This window comes from Photinus pyralis, unplaced genomic scaffold (assembly GCF_008802855.1).
Source record: "Photinus pyralis isolate 1611_PpyrPB1 unplaced genomic scaffold, Ppyr1.3 Ppyr1.4_LG3b, whole genome shotgun sequence".
Lineage (NCBI taxonomy): Eukaryota > Metazoa > Arthropoda > Insecta > Coleoptera > Lampyridae > Photinus > Photinus pyralis.
Genome location: NW_022170510.1, coordinates 25,311,700 through 25,338,414, shown reverse-complemented (window position 1 = coordinate 25,338,414; position 26,715 = coordinate 25,311,700). Strand labels below are relative to the sequence as shown.

The 26,715-nt window shown below is 37.4% G+C and overlaps 3 protein-coding genes across 7 annotated transcripts; all 3 read left to right on the top strand.

Moving 5' to 3' along the window:
• Nucleotides 1–58: 58 nt before the first annotated feature.
• On the top strand, nt 59–26,473 carry LOC116166483 (solute carrier family 2, facilitated glucose transporter member 8-like). Of its 5 annotated transcripts, none has more exons than XM_031481440.1 (3): nt 59–85; nt 18,556–18,768; nt 25,115–26,470. In XM_031481440.1, the coding sequence occupies exons 2-3, from the start codon at nt 18,633–18,635 to the stop codon at nt 26,413–26,415; spliced, it is 1,437 nt and encodes a 478-aa protein (XP_031337300.1). In that variant the 5' UTR covers nt 59–85; nt 18,556–18,632; the 3' UTR covers nt 26,416–26,470. The 5 variants fall into 5 exon arrangements, with proteins under 5 accessions (XP_031337300.1, XP_031337297.1, XP_031337299.1 ...); XM_031481437.1 differs by lacking the exon at nt 59–85 and adding an exon at nt 10,377–10,461 and having other exon boundaries at nt 25,115–26,471; XM_031481439.1 differs by lacking the exon at nt 59–85 and adding an exon at nt 11,055–11,105.
• On the top strand, nt 1,222–2,303 carry LOC116166485 (probable E3 ubiquitin-protein ligase sinah). The gene has a single exon (XM_031481444.1). It carries the CDS (start codon nt 1,288–1,290, stop codon nt 2,263–2,265), a length of 978 nt encoding a protein of 325 aa, XP_031337304.1. The 5' UTR covers nt 1,222–1,287; the 3' UTR covers nt 2,266–2,303.
• Nucleotides 3,372–4,478, top strand: LOC116166487 (deoxyhypusine hydroxylase). Its single transcript, XM_031481447.1, has 2 exons — nt 3,372–3,725; nt 3,777–4,478. The coding sequence occupies exons 1-2, from the start codon at nt 3,446–3,448 to the stop codon at nt 4,400–4,402; spliced, it is 906 nt and encodes a 301-aa protein (XP_031337307.1). The 5' UTR covers nt 3,372–3,445; the 3' UTR covers nt 4,403–4,478.
• Nucleotides 26,474–26,715: the final 242 nt, after the last annotated feature.

Genomic DNA, 26,715 nt, shown 5'->3' with positions numbered 1-26,715 from the left:
TTAATTTTGAGTTTTTTCAGGTATATATTTACCATTGTAGCAGCTATTTGGTCTCGATTTTATTCTCACAAAAATTGCAACTTTGGTAAGTTCACAAGCAACAATCAAATTTATTAGACAAAGTCAATTAAATGAGACTGAAATAAAAATAGACACTCAGTGCCAAATAACATACCACGCAACAAGCGATCGATCTTAATTACCTTAAAAAGTTAATCACCTAAAATATCCGGTTGTAACTATGATTTTCAAATAGACGCACTAAAACAACACCACCTACTTTTATACCAGTGCACTTGAATTTCGATTTAGATGACACTGGGTTCGTTGTAATTACAGATGTAATATTGGCCCCTTGATGGTGGAAAAACTCTCATTACAGCAAAACAAAACTAACGTCCATCACCAAATAAGCAACGATTCACGTCCGTCTCTCTGTTCCGTGCCTTTTTCTTATCAAATTTAATGTGTCCATTAACAATGCACTGTCTTCTTATCGGTGAAACTTGCTTATCTTTAAAGTACTGAGCTTACGCAGCGATGACGCTGTTATCGCAATGACCGGAGATAACGAGAGATGAGACAAACTTTTACCAAAATTACACACAATTAATTCCAGATGTTCCTTAACTTACCTATACTATCTGAACAATAAAATAAACAAAAAAGGACACTTATTTAAACAAAAATTACACATCCTTTAAATAAATAATTCAAAATTAAATCGATGTCTTCAAACTTGAATAATAAGTTCGAACTTGTTTTCATTCTGAATTAGCGACTAACATTTACCGTTAAAAATTAGTGAAAATGCATGCAGGGTGACCCAACATTATTCTAGGTGCTGATACTAACTACATAAAACATCTGCATAACGTATGTAGTTTACATAACGTATATTTTATGCGTGTCCTTAAAACATTTCATTAATGTAGTTAAAGAAATTAATAAAACGAAGCGAAAAAACGTATCATAATTAAAGAATCAAACTAATTATGTTCTACCATTGTGGATAATCGGAGAATATATAGGGCTACTCAAAACTAAAAATGTACAGGGTGACCTATTAAACAAATTGAAAATGCATTTTGTTGGGCACTCTCTGTATATTGAATTCAGTTGTTGTGTAGGTACAGAGCGTTGCGTATATTTTCGATATTGCTATTCTTTGAGATGAATAAATTGTGGACGGTAGTTCATTTAAAGTAGTTCAGATGTCTCGATTCAAAATTTTGGTGAAACGTCACCTTTATACAAAACTTTGAATAAAAAGTAATTATTTATTAAATGTATGAGACCGCTATAAAATTAAGTGATAGCGCATTAGAAGACCTACGTTGTTATGTCTGCAGCGGGTATTTATCGAGCAGTCCAATAAGAGTCCTACCTAACGGCAGCTGCATTTGTGGAAGGTGTTTGCCTGTGGATAGAAGTACAGTAACTTGCAGAGTATTTGCTCTAGAAGCAATTTTGAACAACGTCTTATTTCCATGTCCAAATAGAGTGAGTGGATGTAAAGCGATAACACACTTTAATAGAACGATAGAGCACGAATCGAAATGTATTTATTACACTTCATCTTGTCCCATCACTGGTAGCAATAACTGTGCATGGGAAGGATCTGGAGCGGAGATAAGCGAACATTTTCTCAAACATCACAATTACCTCTTGCAAGGTAGTGCGCAATTCACAATTACTTCTAATGAAGATTCCCACGGGATCTTCCTGACTCACCCCGATAATCTTTACATTGTCAAATACGACTATGATGCCAAGCAGAAGATGTTGTGGTACGATGTTCGGTACTGCAAGCAGGAGTCTTTCCACGACCTGAACTATACAATTCAGATATTAAACAGTAACCACCACGACTGCACAATGTACTTGAAAGGCGCAAAATGCCATTTGTACAATTCGACTTTCTTCGCAAAGGAGAGCAGGATCCAATTGAATATCAACCAATTTTACCAATACCTGGATGAACCTAGAAGCATTACAGTCGTGATACATTTCAAATATACTAATCCCGGCGGTTATAGCGCCCAAAACTCGCACTTGGTTAGCAGTTTGATCGAAACATTAACCGAATCCCTAGACATGTTTTTTGCAAAGGCGTTCTGGTTCTATCGAGAATACATTTTGCGCCATTCCAAGGAAATCATCGACGTCATTAAGACAGTATTCTATTTGGCAGTTACACAAGTTTGTGTTTCGGCAATTACAGGATCGACTAAGGCTAATCATAAGCGACCGAGAAATTTTTAATTATATATGTGTTTCGCATTTTTAATAAAGGAAAACTCTCCCCATTTTATTTTTTAAATCATAATTTTGTGCGGAGTCAGTCGACATTGCTGCAAGATGGACATGCACTGTACGTGTAGCATCCAGATTGTAAAGGTTGTTGTACTTTCTAAATTACTCAAATTCCAGACAAATGGAAGCCTTCTACGCACTTTTCAGAGCACCTTAAAGTCTTTTTAGAGCTCAGGAGGTGGTATATACAATTAAAGCTCTACTAGAAAACTGAACAGGGTCTGCCGTGGTTTCATAAAAGGCCTCAGACGTTCTAGCCCGCGTAAAGATCATGGCATCTGGAAAGGTAACTCGTCTTGGGAGAGATGCAATATGATTCCAACCAACACATAATATAACGTTGAATATTCAAAAAAATATAAAAATTGAAATGGGCATTAGTTTTACTTTTATTCGAAGTGTCTAGATGTCAAACTTTTTTTAAATACTTTCGTAAATAGCTTTGCGCATTGTCTACATTAGAAATTTCATTGAATACCTTCATAAATAAAACATTCAGCATGCGTAAACAGTAATTTTGAAACCGGTATTAGTTTTAGTTTCATTCAAAGTGCCTACATATGATCATTGAATTTTTCAAGGATATGATATTTCATTTAACTGCTTTCATAAATAAGAAAGTTGCCATTGCGCATGCGCAAAACCAAATTTTAAAACGTGTTAGATTTGCTTGTATTCCAAGTGCCAATGTATTACAATTTCATTTAAATAACTTCATAAAAAAAAAGTTAGCATTGCATATGTGTTAAACCAAATTTTTGACACTGCGCATGCGCAAAACCAAAAACACCCGGTATTCACGGAATCCTTAGACCAAGCCTTTTCAAATGAGCCCTATATCGCCAAAATCGGTTCACTGGGGTACAAGGAGTGCGTGTGATGAACGGACGGACGACAAAGTGCAGCCAAGAGCGATTTTTCACTTTGAGGAAAATAAATAAAAAAAGAAATCAAAAGCAACAAACTCATTCCGGTCCAACAATTACCGGTTGAGTGTCTCTGGTCAATTTTGGCGGTATTCTATACACATCCACCACTCGTGGAACTGAATTTTTGCGACATAACCTCACTTCTTTTCCTATTACTTTTAAATGTAACGCACTTGAAATCAAACTTCTCTTTGACGAAAATGGTTAATATTACCAAGGAGCAAATATTAGCAATAGGTGCCGTGTTAAAGGATGATAATCGTCCACTTAAAGAACGTTTCCGCGCTTTGTTTACACTAAGAAATATCGGCGGACCCATAGCCATTCATTGCATATCGGATTGCTTTAGGGATACTTCGGCGTTATTAAAGCACGAGTTAGCCTACTGTCTAGGCCAAATGCAAGATGAGGAAGCAATTGCAGCATTGGTAAAAGTTTTACAAGATACAAATCAAGAACCGATGGTCCGCCACGAAGCAGGTACGCTTACTTTGGACGTTAAGGCATTTTATCGAGTTTAGTTGTTTTCAGGTGAAGCGTTAGGGGCAATTGGCAAGCAGGAAGTCGTTTCCATTCTGGAAACTTTTGCCAAGGATCCTGTCGTAGAAGTTTCGGAAACTTGTCAACTTGCATTAGAACGAATAAAGTGGCTGTGCAGTGCCAATCAGGAACAACTTTCACAAAATCCTTATGCTTCGGTAGATCCGGCACCCCCTGCGTCCGTATCGAACGTTGCTGAATTACAAGCGACACTATTAAATGACAAGGAAACCCTCTTTAATCGTTATAGAGCTATGTTTGCGTTGAGAAATATGCACACTAAAGAATCCGTGCTTGCGCTCAGCACCGGTTTGAAATCGGGTAGTGCTTTATTTCGTCACGAAATTGCCTTCGTGCTAGGCCAGCTGCAAGATGAGGTGAGCGTGCCTTTCTTGATTGAGTCATTGGAAGATTGCGACGAAAATGAAATGGTCAGGCACGAGTGTGCCGAGGCACTTGGTTCAATCGCAAGTGATGATTGTTTCAGCGTATTAACCAAGTACTTGCATGATAACAAGCGAGTGGTTAAGGAGAGTTGCGAAATTGCGTTGGACATGTGCGAATACGAGAATAGTCCCGAATTTCAATATGCAAATACTTTACAAGCCATGTCGTGATTTCAATTGTATTACTGTACATAACTATGTATACACAAAATTATTTATATTAAACTTGGATGCATTTATTATATAATTGGTATTGATTTTATCTGACTAGAAATGTGGAAAACATATTTTCTAGACCCACAAATCACACTAGTTATTACTTATATAAACTTAATTGGAATGTAGAGGGCAATCCACACCATACTGTATTCATTTTAAGAAGGTAGGGGTAAAAACAGGGAAAATTTGACCTTCAGTGTGATTGGTTAAAACACAAGTCAGTATTACGCTGAAACATAAAACGAGTGGCGAATTTTGCAAGCTGGTAGTTTCTGTTGGCATCTAAACTATTGAAGTGTCATTAACTGTTAATGTCAAAGATTGATTTGTGTTTGTAGTGCTAGATGTTTCTACTTTACAATAATTTGGTGCCGTTTTATATTTTTCCTGTGTGTGCTTATCTTCAACCCCAGCGCCATCTACTACCTTCTTATAATGAATTAAAGCTGAATTTATAGTTCCGTATCCGCAACGCCGTACCGTAACGTTTGGAATTAAACCCTACTTGTTGCGCGTGAACATTTATAGTTCGCGTTAACGTTGCGTTAGAACGGTTACGGTACGTAGGAAATGCCCAAATCTTATTTCTTACGGTAAATCGTGCTAACGCGTTTGTCGTCGGCAGTACTCGGATAATTCAAACAGTTGAGTTTATCCTGACGTTCGTTTCGTTTATTTACAATAATTATTGACACTTTGTTGGTTATTATTATTTTGAAATGCACGTAACTCTTACTGACAGATGACATACAATGACAGAGCGCTAACGCGCAAGCTGGCACTTGCCACTACGGAACTATAAATCGTATTATTTTCGTTAACGTAAGATTTTACGGTTCCGTTCTTACGTTCTTACGGCTACGGAACTATAAATCCGGCTGAAGTATAGAATATCGTTTTTTTGTGAATGCATGGATACTTTACTTAATAAATCATAAACGCACAACCACCAATTGTGGTATACCATGCTTTCAATAAACGGATATCAACATTTATTTGGTACCTATCAATGTTGAGTATACTGAGTGGAGCGTGAGCGTCGCCATGATGTAAACAAAACATGTTTTGCTATAAAGAGAGAGTCGCAGAGATGGAAAATACTGTAACCAAAATAGCTACGCGACAGCTACAAAGAACGAACAGGTGGTTATGCAAATGGCGGGTACCTACGCGTATTGGGCAAATCTAACTTTAAACTTGATCCAACATTAACTCGGGAATTACACAAAATGCGGTTAATCGCCAGAAGAAATCTTTGCAATTAAACTGACATTGAATTTATCAGTACTCGTACAACTACGCTTCAGTGGCGTAACTAAGGTGGGCTACGTACCTTGGCAAACGTAAGTTTTACGCCCCCCCCCCCTCCACAATAATTGGCAAAGAGATTTTCTATTGCTACAAATTTTTAGAGAAGTGAAAATATATAGTGTTCACGGCGAAGTCGGCACCATTGCTAACTTTGTTATTATTGCAGCTACCAAGTTGGTTATATTAGCAAAGATGAAGCGTTTTTTCTCACGATCGCAACCGTCGAATCAGAAAAATTTATTTGGTCCAGGGGAAAACGAATAAAAATAAAACAGTATTTTGAATTTTGATAAATCAGTTCAGGAAAAGTATTCAGCGCGACGCGTGAGGGAGGGGAGGCGACAATAAAAATAATGAGAAAAGGAAAACTACGCCGCGCCCCTTTCCTGCCCTGCGCCCCTTGGCGCTGCCAAGGCCGCCAAGTCCTTATTTACGCCACTGCTACGCTTACCTTGCGAAAGGTGTTTTCAAGGAAAAAGGAAACGAAAACATGCGCATGTTTTCAAAGGATTTAAAATGTGCACAGTGTGATTATACTAATAATGAACTACTGCACCCGACGCGTAAGAAGATCACGCATCCTTACTTCTCATAGCCCGCTGATGTACGCTTCTTATGTGCCGGTACCGTGTCCTGAAACGGCATCTCGATCTCTTAACTTACACAAAAACCTCAAATGATTTAAAATGTGCACACTGTAATGGGATTATATGGAAATGTTAGGCAATGTCAATGTATCAATACGTACCTACGAGGTTCGCCGCGATAGGCGATACAACGTTCATCGGGTCTGCTAATATTTATATAAACAAAAAACATTGTGTGTCTGTCTCTTATGCCTGTCTAAACCGTTCATTCGATGGCGATAAAACTTTGGGGAATATGGTTGGACGTATGCCCGCAAAAGTTAGTTAGTAAAACACTTCTCGAAATGCCCACGGGAACGGGAACAGGAAAAAGCAGGATTTTATGTTTTACAGTAAAAAGAGACTTGACATTTACAACGGGGGTTTCTTCGAAGGCGTTTTGAGGTGTACTCCTAAAGGACTTCCCGGAGTCCCCACGGGAACGGAGTAATGGAATTTGCCAAAGGTGGTACGAAGTTCGCCGGGGCCGCTAGTAAGATATATAATTGAAAACTGCAGTGACCGTTAAACAAATTAAATATACCTACAATGATTATAGAGGCGTTGAATTTTATAGGTACGTGAGAAAATAAAATACGCACCTCTACTTCGTGACTCCTTGACGTCTTCCTCCTAAACGCTTTCTTTTACAACTATTTCATTTGCTCCAATCTCCTCTCTTTCAATCTCTCTTGCTTCTCTTTGCTTGAAGTCTTATAAGCTATTTACCTAGTTCTTGGTTATATTCCAGCGAGGAGATTTTGGGGTTTTTCATTATAACATGCAAAAAAATTAGGAGCCCAATAGATACAACTCGAGAAACTAATCTTTTGAATTTAGGACTAATTTGTTTGTACCCACGAGGAAATTGTAAGGTGTAAACACACGTTCAGTAGTGATCTAAAGGTAAGTTCATAGCTCTCCGTTCATACGTTTCCGTTTGTCCGTTAGCCAATCAGAAGACCGCAAATTTTTAAATCGTACGTCGTCCGTTTACGACGGAAAAGTTGGTTGAAGTTGAACATTTACGTTTCCGTTGGTCCGTTTTTAACAAGAGTGAGGTTATGTTTGGTACGTTAACAGTGTTCGCCTATTCGTTCTTCACGGTGATATTCAGATAGCAACGTGTTCTTATTTTCGTACCATTTTTTCATACTGAAAATCACGGAGGGTACAGTACAAAATAAAATTTAGGTTATGGTTATACGTTGCAAATGTACAATGTGGACGGATTGCTATGAACCTTAACAAAATGTACTATCCGTTTGACGGATCAACGCAACGGATGAACGGAGAGCTATGAACCCACCTTAATGAAACGTGTCATCGAAAGGAATTGGTTTGTACAGGGTGTCTCATTAATAATGGTCACAGGCCATATCTATGGAACCGTTAATTGCACAGCGTCGGGAAAAAAATTTTGTTAACAAAGGGGGCCAAGAGAAATCGCTGGAAATTATTTTCAAGTTTCTAGCTTCGCCGCTAGAGGGCGCACGATACATTGTTAAGTAGAAAAATTACTTTTCTCCTAAAATATACCCAACAAACTTGCATAAAATACATGCATAGCAATTTTGTATCAATTTTGCATCATTTTGATGCAGCACATATTGCTCTAGCTCATAAAATATGAGGGGTGGGGGAAGGGGCAATTAAAATTTGTGAATGTTCGTATTTTCGCCATATCTCTGCTTAGAAAACAGATATCAACAGGAGCGGACTGGGTACTTACGGGCCAGGTGGAATTGCATAGGTTACGGGCCATTAAAGTATTAGTGTAATGAAGATGGCGGGGGGGAGGGCGAGGAGCTCTGCGGTGCGCCACAAAGTATTCCTTTCTCGAAAATCAATAAGAATACATTTTTTTAATTGCAGCTGATAATTAAAAGTAACAAAATATACATAATCCAAACCAGGCGCGTCGCTTATAATTGTGTTTCAGCACTTTCAAAATACGACAAAAAATGATAAATTCATTGTAAAACACTTACCTAAATAAAAACAGAATTTTTTAATGAACAACCTAACATCAACCCCAATGACAATGAGAGAAACGTGTTAATAATTTATTAATAGGGCAAGAAACTAAATACAGCACATACTTATAAATTTCGAACGGGCCATTATGACCTACAGGCCAGGTGGCAATCGCCACCCGCCCCCCCGGGCCAGTCCGCCCCTGGATATCAAAATGCTGTTTTCACTGATATTCTCACTTTTTCATCTTATTTGATAATATCATATAATAATTATATCGTTCCATTTGAATTTTTCAAAAAGAACCTGCAAAGTTTATGTTAATGTCACATCGCGCCCTCTACCACTCATCACATTTACTAAAAAGACTCTATCCATGTAAAATCTGATTCCAGGAAGAGAGCTCTTTCCAACAAGATGTGAAAATCTGTTAACCTAAATCGAAGTTACATTAAATTCCTTAGAGAGATGTTCCCCTTCCCACACCCCTCATATTTTATGAGCTAGAGCAATATGTGCTGCATCAAAATGATGCAAAATTGATACAAGATGGCTATGCATGTATGTTTTATGCAGGTTTGTTGGGTATATTTTAGAAAAAAAATTTTCTACTTAACCATGAATCGTGCGCCTTCTACCGGCGAAGCTAGAAACTAACTTCCAGTGATTTTTCTTGACCCTTTTCGTTAACAACATTTTTTTCCCGAAGCTGTGCAATTAACGGTTCCATAGATATGGCCTGTAACCATTATTAAGGACACCCCGTACAAACTATAACTTTCTCCCGTTAGTCCTTCTTTAAATGAGAAGGTGACGGGGTGAGGGGGTGGGGGTTAGAAATGTATTTTATCTTTCATGGTATTCTAATGAAGGGTCTTAACGAAAGGAATTAATTTCTACCAACCACACTCCTCCTCGACACTTATCATGATGGGTTCTAATTCCTCATATTTCTAGAGCGAAGTGTCGGAAGAGGATGCTCACAAAGAGCGATTGAGAGGTTTAGAAGAAATACATCCATTGCGAATAATTCCAAAATGGAGTGTTCTTATTGTTAATTTTATTTAAATTATTGTTCATATTATTTGCATATTTATAAATCTGTAAATTGTTTAAACAATTAACATCTAATTTTGAGACAAATTAGTCTTTAATTCCTAGTTTTTGATGCAAACATTAAAATTTCAACATGGAAAAGTGAAGTTGCTAGCTCGATTTCAAATTAGCACCCCCACTTTAGAAATTGGTTTTCCGGCGGAACTAAGCGGGTAGGTACAAATTCTAATTTTGTGGATACAAATTAGTCCTAAATTAGGCACATTTTTACTTGATTTGGGAAAAGTGGGAGTGTCAGCTTTATCGATTTCTTGTGATTTGCAAATGGTACGAAATCACTAGACCCTTGTATCAGAAGAACATTTTTTTGTATGGTTTGCGTTGACTGAAAAATCCGAGCCGGTGTATGTAGATGTAGGTATGTATGTACCTTTGTCCAAAATATACCATGTAATACGCGTATCAGTTTTGATCAAACAAACCTTATAATCATATCTATAATTAATATTATCTTGAGCACAAATAGTTAGATTAGCAAATGTGCAAATAAATACCGGACATTTTACAGCTATCTTGTTCGTATTTATAGATCTGTCTTGGCACTTTCTTTTTTTAGGTCTATTTATATATGTAAAAGACATTGATTTCAGTATTTCACAGTCAAGGTTTGATAAAGTATTTACTTTATCAACGATACATTTGACATATCTTCACCTTTTGAGTGATACACCACGTAGTTGGACTAGCAATACATGATCTTACGCGAAACCACAGATTTCTTTACGTATATATTTGATGTGGCGAAACTATGGATTTTAGGGGTGTGATGTAGGTACACAGCCCTTTTCAATAAAACATCCCATCTATTGTGGTTTGGTACCTACACGTGCAGTCTAGGGCATTCGAAACCAAGTCTTGGCACTGTCGATCAGTTTGAAAAATTCGCACGAACCGTCACCACATTGCTTATATGTTCTTTTAGTGTTTCAGGGAGTTCCGTATTGCAGAGTGCACATCAGAAGTGTGTTTTGGACACGTTTGGTAAGACTCTCCTATCGTAAATTGAACCTTGCTCGAATCCTATTACGAAACGGGATTACGGGAGAACGTCGGCATTTGCCCAATCGATCGTCTCGCCACTTTGACATTATCCGTCTCAACAAAAAGCGTGAATAACAATGATGAAATCAGTAGGTACCTATTTTCATTAAATTAAAAGGATTGTCTTGTAACCCACTAAATCTGATTAGATACGGAGATATACTAATTGAAAACCGAGCGATTGATTCGACCAAAATATGAGCAAATGGGAATCGACAATTTCATTTAGAAAACTTATTCCAAAAATTGCTTATTAGAACTCTCGTGTCCAAGAAGTTGGTAAACTACTGTAACCTTTTTAAAAACTATTCAACATATAGTATAACCAGATAATGGAACGCGGAAAATGTTTGAAAGATTGTCATTTTATATCTCAATATGAATGTGGATTACCTACGTCTTCTCAACTGACGTAGATCGGTTTAAAATAATTCCAGTTCTAATAGCGTGTATTGAAAAAAATGTGTGTGAAAATGAACATTAAATCCCGGCATATGTTATCTTGCGTTTTACAAGTAGGTACCTACTTTTAGCCCTTACGAACGTTGCGTGTTTTACTGTGAAGCAATGGACTTTGGTGGAAGGTAACCTTTTCTGTCTATCTTTTGCAAATGTTGGGCTAATAATCGACTAACTTCAATAATCATGCGTCGTTGCTTGTAATAATCGAACAATGTAAATGTACCTATATCAAAATACTCGCTTAAGAATGAGTAATATACGAACACGGCTCGATTTAAAATAAAGTTGGGAGAAGAACACAAGTAAACATTACCCAACACTTGCCTAACTATTTAGATTCCCAGGGTCATGTCGCACGTGTAATTACATCTGTTGCAATTTATTATAATTTGATCATGAAACGCTAAAATTCCATTTTTGATGATAGTGCTAGATTGGCTACAATTTCTATCAGCAACGCCATTGGTACACCTATTGAACTCTTAATAACATGCAGTGCAATGTACACCGTATACCTTTCCACGCTTCACCACAGAAACATTCAAGCTACGTGTCGGTTTCTTGTTGCCGAGCGACTCGACAGGTCAGTTGTGAAGCAACATTCAAGCTTTGTATACTGTGGTATTTTGCGTTTTTAATGAAGAAAAGGAAAATAAATATGGCACAACCGAAAATTGATCAAAAAAATCTTTAACTTTAACTGGAATTTTAAACTAGAAATAACGAATGCGTACGCGCGGTGTATAGAATTAGACCCTCGTTATTGCTGATATGCGTAACGTGCCCTTTTTCCGAATAAACCAGTTTAAATGCATAAACCAATAATTTATGACGTGGGGCATAAACAGAATTAGGTTATGAGACTAAAGCAATAAAGGCGAACAATTTACTTTTCTACATGCCTGATTGTACAAGTTGTTCTTAAGGAATGGATATTTAGCTTGTAAAGAAAGCGTTCGGGAGGTAGTCAAGCATACCCGTTTATAGGGGAAAGATTTAGAAATGCGCATTTGCTAAGTATATTCAGTGTGAATCCACTCTAGGAATAATTCATTAAGAGGTAAATTATATTAACTTAGCTGAAAGGATTAATTAATTCCTCCTTTTATAATTGACTCATATTTTGATTTTATCATTTTTTTTATTGAAGTATTCCAAAGAAACTTACACTGGTTTTAGGTGGGTTTTAAATTGGTTATACGGTAGAGAGCAAGGTCAAATGGTGCCTTAAGTGTTGGTTCTGTGAGAAGAAGACCTAGACTGAACTACGCCTATTATGATAAAGACATTATTATTATTATTCTGTCAGTGGGGTCAATAGAGCCTCCAACCTTAATTTTTTATTCAATGCTCCAACTATCACAATGTGGCTCAAAAGATGGATGTTCGGTTGAATTCGTTGCGGTTCGGTACGCGCCGTTTGAGTAGGTGTAGAGATGATGCAAGAGTTTTGTATTAAGTTTTACCCAAAATCGTCCTGAAACCTTAATTTTCATGCCTACTTTATGTCAGGAAATTTTAGTTCCCATGACAGAGGCAGAGCAGACTACGTTTCCTGCCGCTTGTCACTTTACCGGCCGCACCGTCACTTTACCGGTCGCATGTTTGACATTTCCAAATGTCTATAATGACTCCTGTCATCACTGACAGATGACATTAATCAAAAGTTCTATATAAAAACGATTTCGGGTAAAATTTAATACAAAACTCGTCAGTAAAATGACATTACCTGACTCGGAAATTAATGTACTCGGTACCAAAGGGGCCTCGCACTTCAATATTTCCTCGCCAGTAATGTATCATTTTCCGGACTTTTAGGTAAATAACTATTACCCGGCATCGTGTTTTAATATAAAATTTCAATTTTCTTATAGAACCTTTGATTAATGTCCATCTGTCAGTCAGCATGGTAGGCATTTAGTAATGTGACAGGTGCGGCCGAAAAGTGACAGGTGCGGTCGGTAAAGTGACAGATGCGGCCACTAAAGTGACAGGCGGCAAGAAAAGTCGTCTGCCATGGAAACTAAAATTCCTGATATAAAGTATGCGTGAAAATGAAGGTTTTATGACGATTCTGGGTAAAGGAAATGTCGGTACAAGAAACAACAGGGTTTCAGGTACCCATTAGGTGCTTTACTCGCGGAATAATTTCGCACGCGTAACATCAGGTTATATTGTATATCAGACTACTTTTGCTTCTATGCGACTGCGGGGTGTTATTGGAGTGGTATTTGACCAATGACTCGAGTAATGTTGCCCTTCAATGCCTCAATCGTAGCCGGCTTATCCATGTAGACTTCGGACTTTACGTAGCCCCACAAGAAATAATAGAGGTGTGATGTCACTTGATCTAGGCAGCCAATTTACTGGTCCAATGCGTGATATGAATTTTTCAGGAAATCTCCGTTCTCGTAGTAAAGTCATACTTTCACGAAAGAGTAGGTATGTTAAGTTATATACTCTTTGCTTTCACGGGTTGTATGGCAGATGGCGCCATCTTGTGGGAACCAAACGTCGTTGAGACCACGAGCTTTAATTTCAGGCACCAAGGACTCCGTTATCATGGCGCGATCACGGTAGCCATTCACAGTTACATTCTGGGCGGCCTCTGGTTTGAAGAAATATGGACCGTTTGTTCCACCGGCCCATAAACCACCTCAAACAGTGCGGTTTTGTATGGATGTAATGGCAGCTGTTGTACTTTTTCATGTTGCTCATCACCCCATTTACGGGCATTTTGTTTAATAGGCTTTATTGGAGAACAACATTTTTTTCGAAAAAAGTGGATCTTCTGCAAGCCCAAGAGCTCACCAACTAAAACGTTCGGACGGTCGGCCGGCTTTAGATCTCGCATTAGTTGAATTTTGTATGCTCTTAAACCAATATCCTTACATCTAATACGCCAAGTTGTTGCATACGACATGCCAAGCTGTTGAGAATGGCGTCCAATCTCTGCTATCCCGAAAATTGAATCTACACGACATACGAGGGGCCGTTTTTATATTCCCGGACTGGGCTGTTTTGAATTTGGTGCACTTTTTCATTATGCTGTTTTTGTAATCACATATATGCCTTGGTAACTTGTGTGGCAGTTTACAAAACAACCATTTTTTGGGACTCTCAGGAGATTTTGCTAATTGATTATATAGTGATATTCATTTAGCAGTAGACATAGGGATTTGCGTGTATTGTTTTTCCCTATGTCTACTTTTAAATGACAAAATCTCTTCTGAAAGACGCCTAATTTTATGCAACCAAAATAACTCATGCGCACGCATTCTGTACTGCCGTCTGGATTTTTCAATATTGCATTTGTGCATTCCAAGTGCTTAATGCAAACGGTGTGATAAATTAAAATTTCACCTTACTAAAACAATTCATATCTTTACTGTCAATAGCCTTGCTTTTTAGATATGTTGGTTGGTAGGTAGGTACTTATAAAAGTGACAATAAAGACAGAAAGTAAAGAGTAATTGCTCCTTAAACGGTTATCGGCACTATACCAATTGGCAATATCAACTTTTTCCTCAGTTGAATACATAGCACACGAACAAAAATAAAAATAAGGATTCCAAAGCGATTAAATTTAAATTAATTAATATGACAGCCAGATCTTCATTAGTTTTAAGAAGTTACTTTGGTTTCATAAAATTAGGCGTCTTTAGAAGGATTTTCTCATTTAAAAGTAGACATAGGGAAAACAATACATGCAAATCCGTATTAGTCTAGCTAGGCGATAGAGACTGTAAAATTACCAAACTGGACATTTTGAGGTGGAAAAGAAAAAATTGGTGGAATATGTTCAGTTAGGTGTCAGAAACAACATATTAAAAATCCCACTCCCCAGACCCTGTGCTAAAAGGCTCCAGCCACCCCACCACCCCCCAGAAACCGTTTTTTCGCCCTTTTTGGCTGATATCTGGCGATCTATGAGGTCTAGATCAAATATTTTTAGCTGAAAATATTTCTTGTGAATTTTCATAAAAGGTAGATACTGAGAAGTTAACCTAGGTCTACCTCTTAGCCTAGAAAATTCATAAAAGGAGGCGAAAATCATAAATTTTTGCGGTTTTTTGCAAATATATCGCGACCTTTAGGGCTAGATGAAATATTTTTAGCTGAAAATGCTCCTCGTGAAATTTCTTACAAGGTAGATACTCAGAAGTTAGCCTAGGTATACCTCTTAGCAGTCTTAGCCTAGAAAATTCATAAAAGGAGTCGAAAATGATCAATTTTCGTGTTCTTTTTTTGCGGTTTTTTGCAAATATATCGCGACCTTCAGGTTTAGATGAAATATACTTAGCTGAAAATGCTCTTCGTGCAATTTCATACGAGGTAGATAAGTGAAGAATCATTCTCCTCTGCGGGTTCCACTTCTTACTTAGTTTTACAATGAATGTTTCCTCAGACATGAAAGTTGAAGGTGAAAGGTGACTTTACGCGAACTCTTCAGTTACCTACCTCGTATGAAATTGCCCGAAGAGCATTTTCAGCTAAACATATTTCATCTAGCCCTGAAGGTCGCGATATATTTGCAAAAAACCGCAAAAATCCACGAAAATTGTTTTTCGCCTCCTTTTATGAATTTTCTAGGCTAAGAGGTAGACCTAGGCTAACTTCTCAGTATCTACCTTGTATAAAATTTCACGAGAAATATTTTCAGGTAAAAATATTTCATTTAGACCTCATAAATCGCGAGATATCAGCAAAAAAGCGCGAAAACACGGTTTCTGGGGGGTGGGATTTTTAATATGTTGTTTCTGACACCTAATTGAACATATTCCACCAATTTTTTCTTTTCCACCCCAAAATGTCCAGTTAGATGTCTTTATCACGTAGGCCCTAGACTATGTCTACTTTTAAATGAACATCACTGTAGTACGATAACGGGAGAGTATTATGCAAACCTGACGCATTGCCTTGGAGGCGCTAGAAACGCGTAAAACTGACGCAAGGTGTCAAGGGGGACAAAATTTACAGACAGTGACGAATTCTCTTGAGTACCATTTTTCGGAACAACCAAATTAATATTTTTATACTGGATTAAAGATGTTATTGAAACGGCGTTCTACCTGTATTCAAAAGCAGTGGAACTATATCGAAAATAAAATTTTGTTGTTGCTCTATGGTCCAGGGAATAGAGGGTTTTAACTTGCAAAATGAGAAGTAGTTCCAATTTCTTTTGCATGTCACAGACAGTCATCTGGTGGTTAAGAATCTAAGTTTTCGACCTCCCACCCCTTGTGCTTCCCCGTACCACCCCCAAAACCCCTGAAATTTGGTTGGTTTCTTAGTTTTGCAATCATGTCTTTTTAATGGTTCACTTTAGAAAAAAATATTGCTATCAGAAATTGTAGACCATAAAATTCTACACAACTTTGATATACACTACTTTTTTTTGAAATGTTTATTAAAAAAGATATAGAGCTTGAGAGTTGGTTATATTTTTAAGAATTCTGAAATTTCTATGTAGATGTTTTAACCAACTTTCATACTTTATCTCTATAATTGAGAGTTTTATGAGAAAATATCTTGAATTTATTGTGGTGTAAAGCCCTCTACTTTGCACCCTTACCAAAGGGGATGCATAATAATGAAACTTGCAACCATGCTTGCAACCCTTGCTAGTGAGGATATTTGAATCACTGTGAGATTGTAGCGCTTTCTAATATACTTTTGAAATTAAAAAATTGTCTCACTTCAGTTCAGTTTCACCCCCTCCCCTCGCGCGGTAGGAATAGATATTTAAACGCTCTTGTGGCGATTGTGAAGTTAGTCAGAGAGTACAACGCTTATTATATATGTTTTCTATTCCTCTTTAAATATCTATTCCTACCGCGGTTGGGGGGAGGGGCGGGGGGATGAAGGATTTGAAGGATGAAGCTGAACTGAAGTGAGATAATTTTTTTGTTTCAAACGTATATTAGAAAACCCTACAATCTCACAGTGATTCAAATATCCCCACTAGCAAGGGTTGAAAGTTGAATTATTATGCATCCCCTTTGGTAAGGGTGCAGCGTAAGGGTATTTATGCCACGATAAGTTGAAGATATCTTCTCATAAAACTCTTAATTATAGAGATAAAGTATAAAATTTTGGTTAAAACATCTACATACAAATTTTAGAGTTCTTAAAAATATAAGCAACTCTGAAGCTCTATATCGCTGTTAATAAACATTTCACAAAAAAGTAGTGTACATCAAAGTTGTGTAGAATTTTATGGTCTACAATTTCTGATAACAATATTTTTTTGTAAAATGAACTTATAAAAAGATATGATTGAAAAACTAAAAAACCAACCAAATTTCTTTGGTTTTAAGGGTGGTACGGGGGAAGCACAAGGGGTGGGAGGTCGAAAACTTGGATTCTTAACCACCAGATATTCTTTCATGACATGCAAAAAAATTGGAACTACTTCTCGTTTTGCAGGAAATGGTCCATTTTCAGTCTCTATTTCCTGGACTACTATAGTCTTTTGTTTTTATGCTTAGTCCGGGAATACAAAAACGGACCCTCGTACCTACACATTAGAAAGTTTTTAATCTTATACACGTGCATTAAAAAAATAACTTGCCTTCACTAAAAATGATGAGTGTCCATAATCCTTATAATGAGATACACAATATAAAGTAATTAAGTGGTTATTCTTATTGTGAAATGTATTTTTGTTGTACCTATTGTCTTTATTGCATTGTCCAATAGTACCTATAAATTTAAAAAAAAACGAGTCAAAGCTATATATTTACCCCATTTTTAGCGTGTACGGTGACCTGGCACTAGCTATAGGTACAAACATGATCTCAAACAAAAAATGTAGGTATACTTTCTCCTTATTGAGTTCCGGCAGAGCGAATATCGCAACTAAAATTTGTGGTATGTAAAGTATGAGTGCATCGTATTTTCATCATTGTCAAGAATTCAAGATACCTAATACTAGGTAAGGTAAGTAAGGTCATTGCTTTAAACAATGGTACTGTACCTACCTACATTGTGCAGTGTCTTTTGACTTTTCCGACTTACTCGGCAGGTCAAGGCTCTCAGGTGCCAACCTAACCAAGGGGCAGCAGGGACCTATTTCAAAAAATTTCCACGGTTGGTCTATAAATTTCCCAACGGAAAAGAGACAAGCTGAACTTTGGAATACTAAAAGCTGTCAACGTAACGTTATTGCAGCATTTGCTAATTAAACCGCAACCATGTTACGTCACAAAATTCTTAAATTGCCTCTTCGACTAAATCGTAAATTGATTACATTACATACATTTATCCCTAATTGAAGCGCAACAAATTACCCCATTAGCAATATATTTGAAATTTTCTACAATGGTGTTCCCAAGCGAAATTGCACTTAACTACGAAATTGGCGACTTCTTACATAAAAGAAATTAATTAAAATCACGCAAATAAATCAAGGACGTACATCGGAACCAATGAGATCCAATTTATTAACTGGACTTAATTTGTCCACGAAAATTCTTAAATTCGGCGCGTTTGTGCGGTAACAGTTCATTTTGTCTTGCGAACAATGTTAGTGACGTACGGGCGGAAGTTATAGAGTACGCTGTTTTACAGATTTGGGCAGCGGCGCGAGGATCAATCGAGTCCGACTTTGTTTGGATATCAATAAAGGTGCAATTAAACGTGCGGCAATGTCAACAAAGAATAACGTTATAATTAAGGATGGGACCGCAATTGAGAGCGCTCTTCTTTTTGAACGCGGAGAAGAAATGCCGCCCGAACGAAGACTCAGGAGTTGGATGATGCAAATTTTTCCATCGGTTTTTGGTAATTATACAGTGCAATTGTGAAACTTTTTAGACGTAAGTTATTTTTTTTATTATTCCGAGGCCGCATTTACCTACCTGCGGTCTATAAAATTGTTCTCAGTAATTTCCTCACGGTGCGCGTTACGTAAATTATACAATCGTTTTTAATAAACTGGCAACTGTACGTGTACACTGCTTTATTACGCAACTAATTAGGTACTAAACAAAAGCAAAAAAGCTCTTCCAATATTCAATATTTGTTACAATTTGTTTGATCTCATGAATGATCTTCTCGGGCGATCACTATACAGTTAAGTACGAAGTATCGAAAAATAGTATTTCGGTAAATTAAAACGACCAATCGAGTTTCACCGTTTTCTCAACCAAACTGATATGATGCCTAACAATTATTTAGACACGAGCCATGGTATAACGATCATATAACAATGTTCATAGTACTGGACAAGGGAAATGATTCTTCATCCACGTTCATACGGAAGTGTAGAAGCAGTATTTAAACAATGGTAGAAGGGTCATTTTTTTTTTATTTCATGATTTCCGAGTTAAATGTCGTAATTTCGACTTATATCTCGTAATTACGACACATATCTCGTAATGTAGACTAATATATCTGGCAATTTCGACTTCTATTTCGTAATTTTGACTTATATCTCGTAATTTTCACTTATATCTCGTAATTACGATATACATACACCAGGTAATTTCGACTTAGATCTCGTAATTTCGACTTATATCTCGTAATTACGACACATATCTCGTAATTTAGACTAATATATCTGACAATTTCGACTTCTATTTCGTAATTTCGACTTCTATCTCGTAATTTCGACATATCTCGTAATTACGACATAAGGTATATCTGGTAATTTCGAAGTCGAAATTACGAGATGTCGTAATTATGAGATATAAGTTGCAATTACAAGATATAAGTCCAAATTATGAGATCTAAGTCGAAATTATGAGATATATGTCGTAATTGTGAGATAGAAGTGGAAATTACGAGATATAAGTCGAAATTACGACATTTAAGTCGGAAATCATGATTTAAAAAAATACAAAAGATGTGACCCTTCTACGCTTCCGTACGTTCACTCATACTGTATCAAAAATCTCAAAAGCTGAGTGTGGAGATACTCGCTCGGGAAAAGTGATCGTTCTGGACAAGTCGTAGGTACTTGCCATTACACTATGGTCAACACTACTATACTCGTATAACTCCAGAATCAAAGGGAAAATGGAAAGTAAAGAAAATTGCAAGTGCGAATATGTCTTCTGAAGAGGGTACTTATAAAAGGGAAGTAGGCGGTAGCTATTCGAGAGGTGTCCGTCGGTAGGATAAAAAAATTGTTAGGTAAATGCGAATATCTCGACAAGTATTGGCGTTTGGCGAAAGAAAGTAGTTACAAAGAAAACGTGGGGGGTAAGAATGTAGGATTGCGATGTGTCCGTCGATTTCGAAAAGCAACCGTCGAAAGAGGGTACATACCAGGGTGCATACATACACAAGCAAAAATGGAAGGAGACAATCGAGACAAAAGTACCTATCTCTTCCAAATAAACAGAAGGTTTAAAACTACGTTCTCAAAAATCCCAAATGTTGCGTTTCTTTTTTAATTTTTTTTAGGAACTGTAAAGGGTGGACTATACCAAGATTTTTGTATTAGTTCTTTTTTGATTTTGCATTACATTGCTACTTCAAAATGGGACACCCTTAAGCGGAGGTGCGGCAGCAGTCTGGTTTCGACGTAATTTGGCAACTCGTATAATAACATATTGTAGCGAGTATCCCAGACATTGGGGCGCCATCAAGTCGATAAAAATGTAGTCACGGGCGATAAGGAATGAAAGCGGATGCGATGCATTCTTCCCTTGAAATATGATACGCCCTCTGCGAAAATATTCAAGCTCGGTTGCACCAGCGTCTTACATGCTGAGCTCAGAGTTAAGGACGGTGTGCGTTGTACCACAATCGCTAAGCTGTAGCTTGACTACGATTGAAGTTAACGTGGCAACGCTGCTAACTAAAGTTTAAAGACAGATTCAGTGATTTTTTCTAGAAATTTTCCGTTAGGATTGAAGCGTGTTTAATGGCAGTTCCAACATCGATGTCGAAGTGATTATTAGTGAAGTCGGAATCGTAAGTTATAAATTTGCCTGTTATAAATTTGTAATATTACATAAATAAATCACACAATTAAATCTACGCAACAATAACAAAAATGAATTTTTGAAAATAACAAAAATCGAATTTCAATTCTTGATCGGGCTACAAAAATGGTTACAGTTTCCTAAAATTTAGTAGATATGGGGTGGTTTTCTGAATTTTCCAGTTTGTTATTGTTCTACCTATTCTTCTGTTAGTCCTGTGACTTTCTTGTTACTCTTCTTCCTTTTCATCCTGTTCTCCCGAGGTAATTTCTGTTTTTTTTTCTGGTTTTGATTACTTTTTAATGTTGCAGTTTAAAATCTGTTTTGTTGAAATCAAATATTAAAGAATCACTAATTTTTCGGATGAAGTGGTTCCCCTAAATACATGAACACATTGTTCACGAATGAGTGCACATTAATCTGTGATCGTTTTGTGCTAATTTGTGCACCAACTTCTGCATTTTGTGTCAGTACAAAAATATGCCACCCACGAAACACCTCTCCAGCTGGCTCAAAACAAAAAAAACCTATTTTCCTCGTAGACCTTCGGCTTCCGTCGCAAAAAATATCTCAATGTTGACTTTAAATTAAAAATTTGAAAGACTCGGTAGCCTGGATCAATTCAAAACAAATTTTCATTAACACCTGACAATTCTTTGGCACGAAAAGAAAAATCTGACATGAAAACTCTATACGGGTCGTACAATGGATTTGAATAAATACACAATTAATCTATTGACAACGAGAAAAATTTATTCTGAAACACATGAACGAAATAAAATAAAATCTCTTAAAGAAAGAAAAGCTTACATATTACTCCGCACGCAGGTGGCCGACAATTAAAATAAATCTTAAAACTACTTTACAGTTTTTTTTAATAATGAAAATTATCTGGTCGTATAAGGTTTGCAATGCTAGGGGCACTTAACTCACATACAAACGCTGACAGCTTCTGGACTTCACTTTCCTTTATAAACCAGAATTAGATGACAAACAAAACTGACTTGATGAACATGATGGAAAATTTTCAGTGGCTATTCGGACGGTAGAAACTTATAACTTTTAATAAGAAGAGAACCTTCACAAAAGACCTCGCGGTGCACTACCACTGCTTCCTTTTTCATCTCGACGAAACTTTTCTGTAATCGGACAACACGCGTCAAGCTTCTTACACAACTTTGGTTGGATCTGCACAAATTTATTATAAAAAACTGCGTCTTCAAATAGATAAATAGGGCTGACTTCAGAGCGTAAAGAAAAAATGTTCACACTCTTCAACCGTGCTGAAACTCGCAGCCCTGTTTTTTTTTTGTTCTTTGTCCAGTATCTACGGAAGCACCACTTCCACTATAAAATAAACTCTGCCTTAAAAAAAATAAATATCGAATAACGATCAGATTATAGATAAACGCCAACCACTACGCAACGCGCTAAACGTCCCCACTTCTCCACCACAAACGCGCAATTTTTCGAAACACATGCGTCTTCGTTATCAGCACCAGATATGCGTTTTCTTGAAATTAATTAACTTTTGCCCGATAATAAAATTCCATATGGCACACGACTACGAAAACTACGCATTTATAAACAATTGTAAATGGAAAACAACAAACACCGTAATACAACTTTAAACAAAACAAACCAGTTATATGCGTATTTCCCCCAGAGTTGCAATTCAAATAGTCAAATATAGGAGTTGTTTATTAGTTTTACTCGCGATGGCCACTCGCAAAGGATTTAAAAGCTCAAACGACAATAATTTCGGCGAATTGGCGACACAGTTTTCCCTTGTAATTCGGGAATTAACTTCAAACTTTCGCGATGAAAATATTACGTACGATTACGCGGCTATTAAACCATCCAACACTCGATTATACGGATTCGTCTTAAAACATTCAGTTGAAAATAAATGTTACGCGATCTAAAATGCCGCGCCCGACTTATATAGGTTCGTCTTGAAGGTTCAGCGAAGAATTTCTCTCTCACTCTCTTCCACTCAAAAAACTACTGAAACGGACCCGTCGCAGATCTAGCATCGGCCACGATTTTTTTATACATGTAAAGGTATAGCAGAAAGTCACTCCTCATGCTCCGTAAGAACGATCTTTAGAACCGGCAACGCTGTGGCGTTTTGAATCGTATCTGCCTGTACACTCGCTTCTTATCTGAAGGCGCCTCATTCTATCGCATTTTAATTTCGTTCTTTTTCGCTATGAAGCGATGCACTTATAAAATTTGCTGTACTTGCAAATTTGTAAATTCTACACCAAATATTTCTAAGCCTTAAGCGGCCACCTGTTACACGTGATACACCGCGTCGCGTCGGTAGATTCAAATCTTCAAATGGTAATAACTCGAAAACGAAGGTTGGAAGAGGGCACTTACAAAGGGAAATACGATGTATTCATCAGTAAGGTGAAATCATCAAATGAAAATATCTCGAACATGGGGCGCCGGAAAAGGGCACTTCCAATGGAAAATAAGTACGCGAGGAATCGATAGGTGAGGTCAAAATTTAAAGTTAGGTGAAGTCATATATCCGTCAGTAAAGTAAGTTCGAATATCTCGAAAATGGGGTGTTGGAAGAGAGTGCGCGACGAACTTCGGTAGCTCGGTCGCAATCGACGATCATTTAAAACTAAACGGTGTAATTACTTAAATTAAATTTAATTAAGTACAAAGAATTCACAATTAAATTAAGTATATGTAACTTCCGACTCAAACGGAAACTGACAGAACGTCCCGGACGGACGGACTTGAGCACCACCCCAAGGGATATGGACTTGCCGCTAGACAAAGTTTCGGAATTGCTGCGAAACGGGTGCCACAGATAACACGTCGGAGAAACGATCGCCAGGGATCTTGCGGTCAGCGGCCATCGGTTTCTGACGACGGATCTGAAAGCAGAATTACGGCACATGGACACGGTAGCGATTTCACTAACGGAACTGCAGGCAAAATTAATTGGCGGTAGCTACGGGAAATCAAACGCAGGAAAGTGAAACAATGTCCCCCTTTATAATTAATGAAACAGAAAGTAGTTAAAAGCTTACCTTGCGATTATACGGAGCTGTAGAGATTTCTGTACGATAAAAAGTAAAAGCGGTCAATATGATGCGGTTAATGTAAAATAAGTTTTACGGAAAATATCCAAAATTAATACGATACTTACAAATTAACTAGCAAAACAGCAAAGGCAAAAGATTTTTTCTAAACAACACTTTATCTTCTATAAAATTCGGTATTTCATGGAAGGATCGACGGTTTTCCAGCTCACACACCGTATTCGGTTACCTACATCCAAAAATTCAAACTTCCATTATTAATTGTGCGGCCTGCGGCGTCCTAAAAATCTGTAGTTGGTCATAACAGTTGAAATTAATTAAGAGCGCTTCTTTTGGGATCCCGGGTTCGGGTATCGGTTGGGTTGAAAGAAGAGCAGCCTTGGCCGAAAACCCGCCCGCTTACAAATAAAGACCAGAAATTATAAAAAAATTAATCGGATGTGTTTACTACATCTCATTTAATTAGCTGCCGTTAATTACACTTACTTAATTTGCGGGATAATAGTTTTAAATTCATAATCCTAATTAACACCCATTGGCTCTTAAGTTTCTAAGGTCGGCAAAAAGTCTCTTATGAAACGAATAGCGGCGGCGTACGGATTTTCAGTTTTAATCCTCGTTTTAAATTACCATAGGAAACTAAAACCGGCTAATAATGAATTAACGGATCTGAACACTCGTATTAATTCGCCCTCGTTTGCTAAATGACAAAAGCTTTCAGACGCAACGGAGATAATTGAAATATCTTGACGGGAACGGTTGCAAACGACGAATTAATTACAGTTTTTATTTACGGCAACTGCGACTGAAAGACAACTCTAGAAATTAAATCAATTACCCTTTGCTTTCTATCTTCAACTTCTAGAGTCAACACAATTAATACTTTCAGCCAATGTAAAACGTTTTTAGATGCGGGGTGTTCACGTTATTATTTTCGAGTTATGTTTTTCATCTTGGAGTAGCAATTTTTCGAAGATCCCCAATTTTCAAAATACTAATGTACCTATGTACCTACACTGTGTTCGAGATAAGAAGCCGAGAGGGTCACTCAGTATCTATTTTATTTGGCGAGATACGAAAAATTTGCCAAATCTTCTAGACAACTTAGTTACACGTTTCATTTTGTTTCAGCTTCCCTAATATGCCTACCATTTGGCATAATGCTCGGATGGCCGTCTCCAACCTATCCAAAGCTGCTAGCGCTAACAAGTCCAATACCGATCTCGATGGACCAAACCGCAATGGTGGCCGGCTTCTTGATGATCGGAAACATTTTCGGAACGCTGATCTCGGACGGCTCGTTTTTCGGTACCAAGTACGGGATCATTCTGGGCCTGTGCGGAATGCTGGTCGGTTGGATCCTAATGTGGTTTGCCGCCGATATATACTATCTGTTAAGTAGTAGGATTATAATCGGTTTAAGTTTCGGATACGCCGCTGGTCAGCTCAAGATATACATCAAGGAGCTGTGCGAACCGCAACTGGCGCAGGTCTTAAGCAAATGTATCAACTTCTACGCGCTTTTTGGCGTAGTTATTGCTTACATTTTGGGCTACTTTCTTAGTTTTACCACGTTTTCATTGGCTGTGATGATTTTGACTGCTGTTCTAATTGCAATATCTCTATTTCTGCCGCACTCGGCCAGAGAATACTTGCGGTTCGGAAAGACGAAGGAGGCCGAGACGATGATTAAGTACTTAAAGTCGGACGCTAAGATCGATTTTGAAATGCAGAAATTAAACTTGGATCTTATGTTAAAAGCGGACAATTTCAGTATTTTTCAAATGCTACGAAAGGAGAAGCTGCGAAAGCCTTTCGCGGTCGTGGTGCTCCTCACTTTCTTTCAACAGTTTACTGGCGCGCCCGCTACCGTAGTATACGCGCAAATGACTCTAAGAGCCACTCAACTTCCCTATGCTGAGTTGTGCGCCATAGGATATATCGTTCTATTTTTTATTTCCAATCTTATAGGCGTATTTTATTGTAGTAAATTCAATAGAAAATATTGTTTATTATTTTCAAACATCGCCGTAAGCGCCACTTTAGTATTAAACGTCTGCACATTTTATTACGACTTTAACAGAACGTATTGGAAGTACACGTCATTAGTTTCCTTGTGTTTATATATATTTTTCCACAGTATTGGATTAGCTGTAGTTCCTACTATGTTAATTCCGGATTATTTCCCCGCGCGTGCTCGAAACGTTGTATCCAAAGTTCAAATAATGTGCTTTTCCGCTTTTGCCATTATTATTACAAAAATCTTTCAGGTTTTGTATCACAATTATTCCTTGTACGTAGCTTTTCTCCTGTTTTCCTGCATTTCGATTGTAAGTGCGTTTTTCATAGTTGCATTTGTACCTTACAAACCTTTTGCATACGTAGAGTCTAATAATAATATTAAAAACGAAAAAGAGGCGATCAGTTTGTAAAATTGTATGCTTTTTGCTACTTATGTAAACTTTCTGTGATAGTTTTATATTTATTACAACATGGCTCAAACTTGAAACTTATATATGTAATTGAATGAAGTATTTTTTTATAAACCTGCGTAGATAATTGATACCTTTCACTAAAGTTTCCTGCTCCGCGAGACTCAAAAGATCCCTGTACCTGTCCCTATGAAGAGTACCTACCACTAGGCTATTTTATTGTGAGTTAGAGTACTGCTATATTCGGCTATTCCCAAGTTTGTGTATTTCAGATTATGAAAGAAACATTCGCTTTCGGAG

Coding starts and splice junctions, on each gene's coding strand:
- LOC116166485 (XM_031481444.1), top strand. CDS start 1,288: ATGTATGAGACCGCTATAAAATTAAGTGATAGCGCATTAGAAGACCTA.
- LOC116166487 (XM_031481447.1), top strand. CDS start 3,446: ATGGTTAATATTACCAAGGAGCAAATATTAGCAATAGGTGCCGTGTTA. Junction 3,726..3,776: donor GATGGTCCGCCACGAAGCAG/GTACGCTTACTT, acceptor AGTTGTTTTCAG/GTGAAGCGTTAGGGGCAATT.
- LOC116166483 (XM_031481437.1), top strand. CDS start 18,633: ATGTCAACAAAGAATAACGTTATAATTAAGGATGGGACCGCAATTGAG. Junction 18,769..25,114: donor AATTTTTCCATCGGTTTTTG/GTAATTATACAG, acceptor ATTTTGTTTCAG/CTTCCCTAATATGCCTACCA.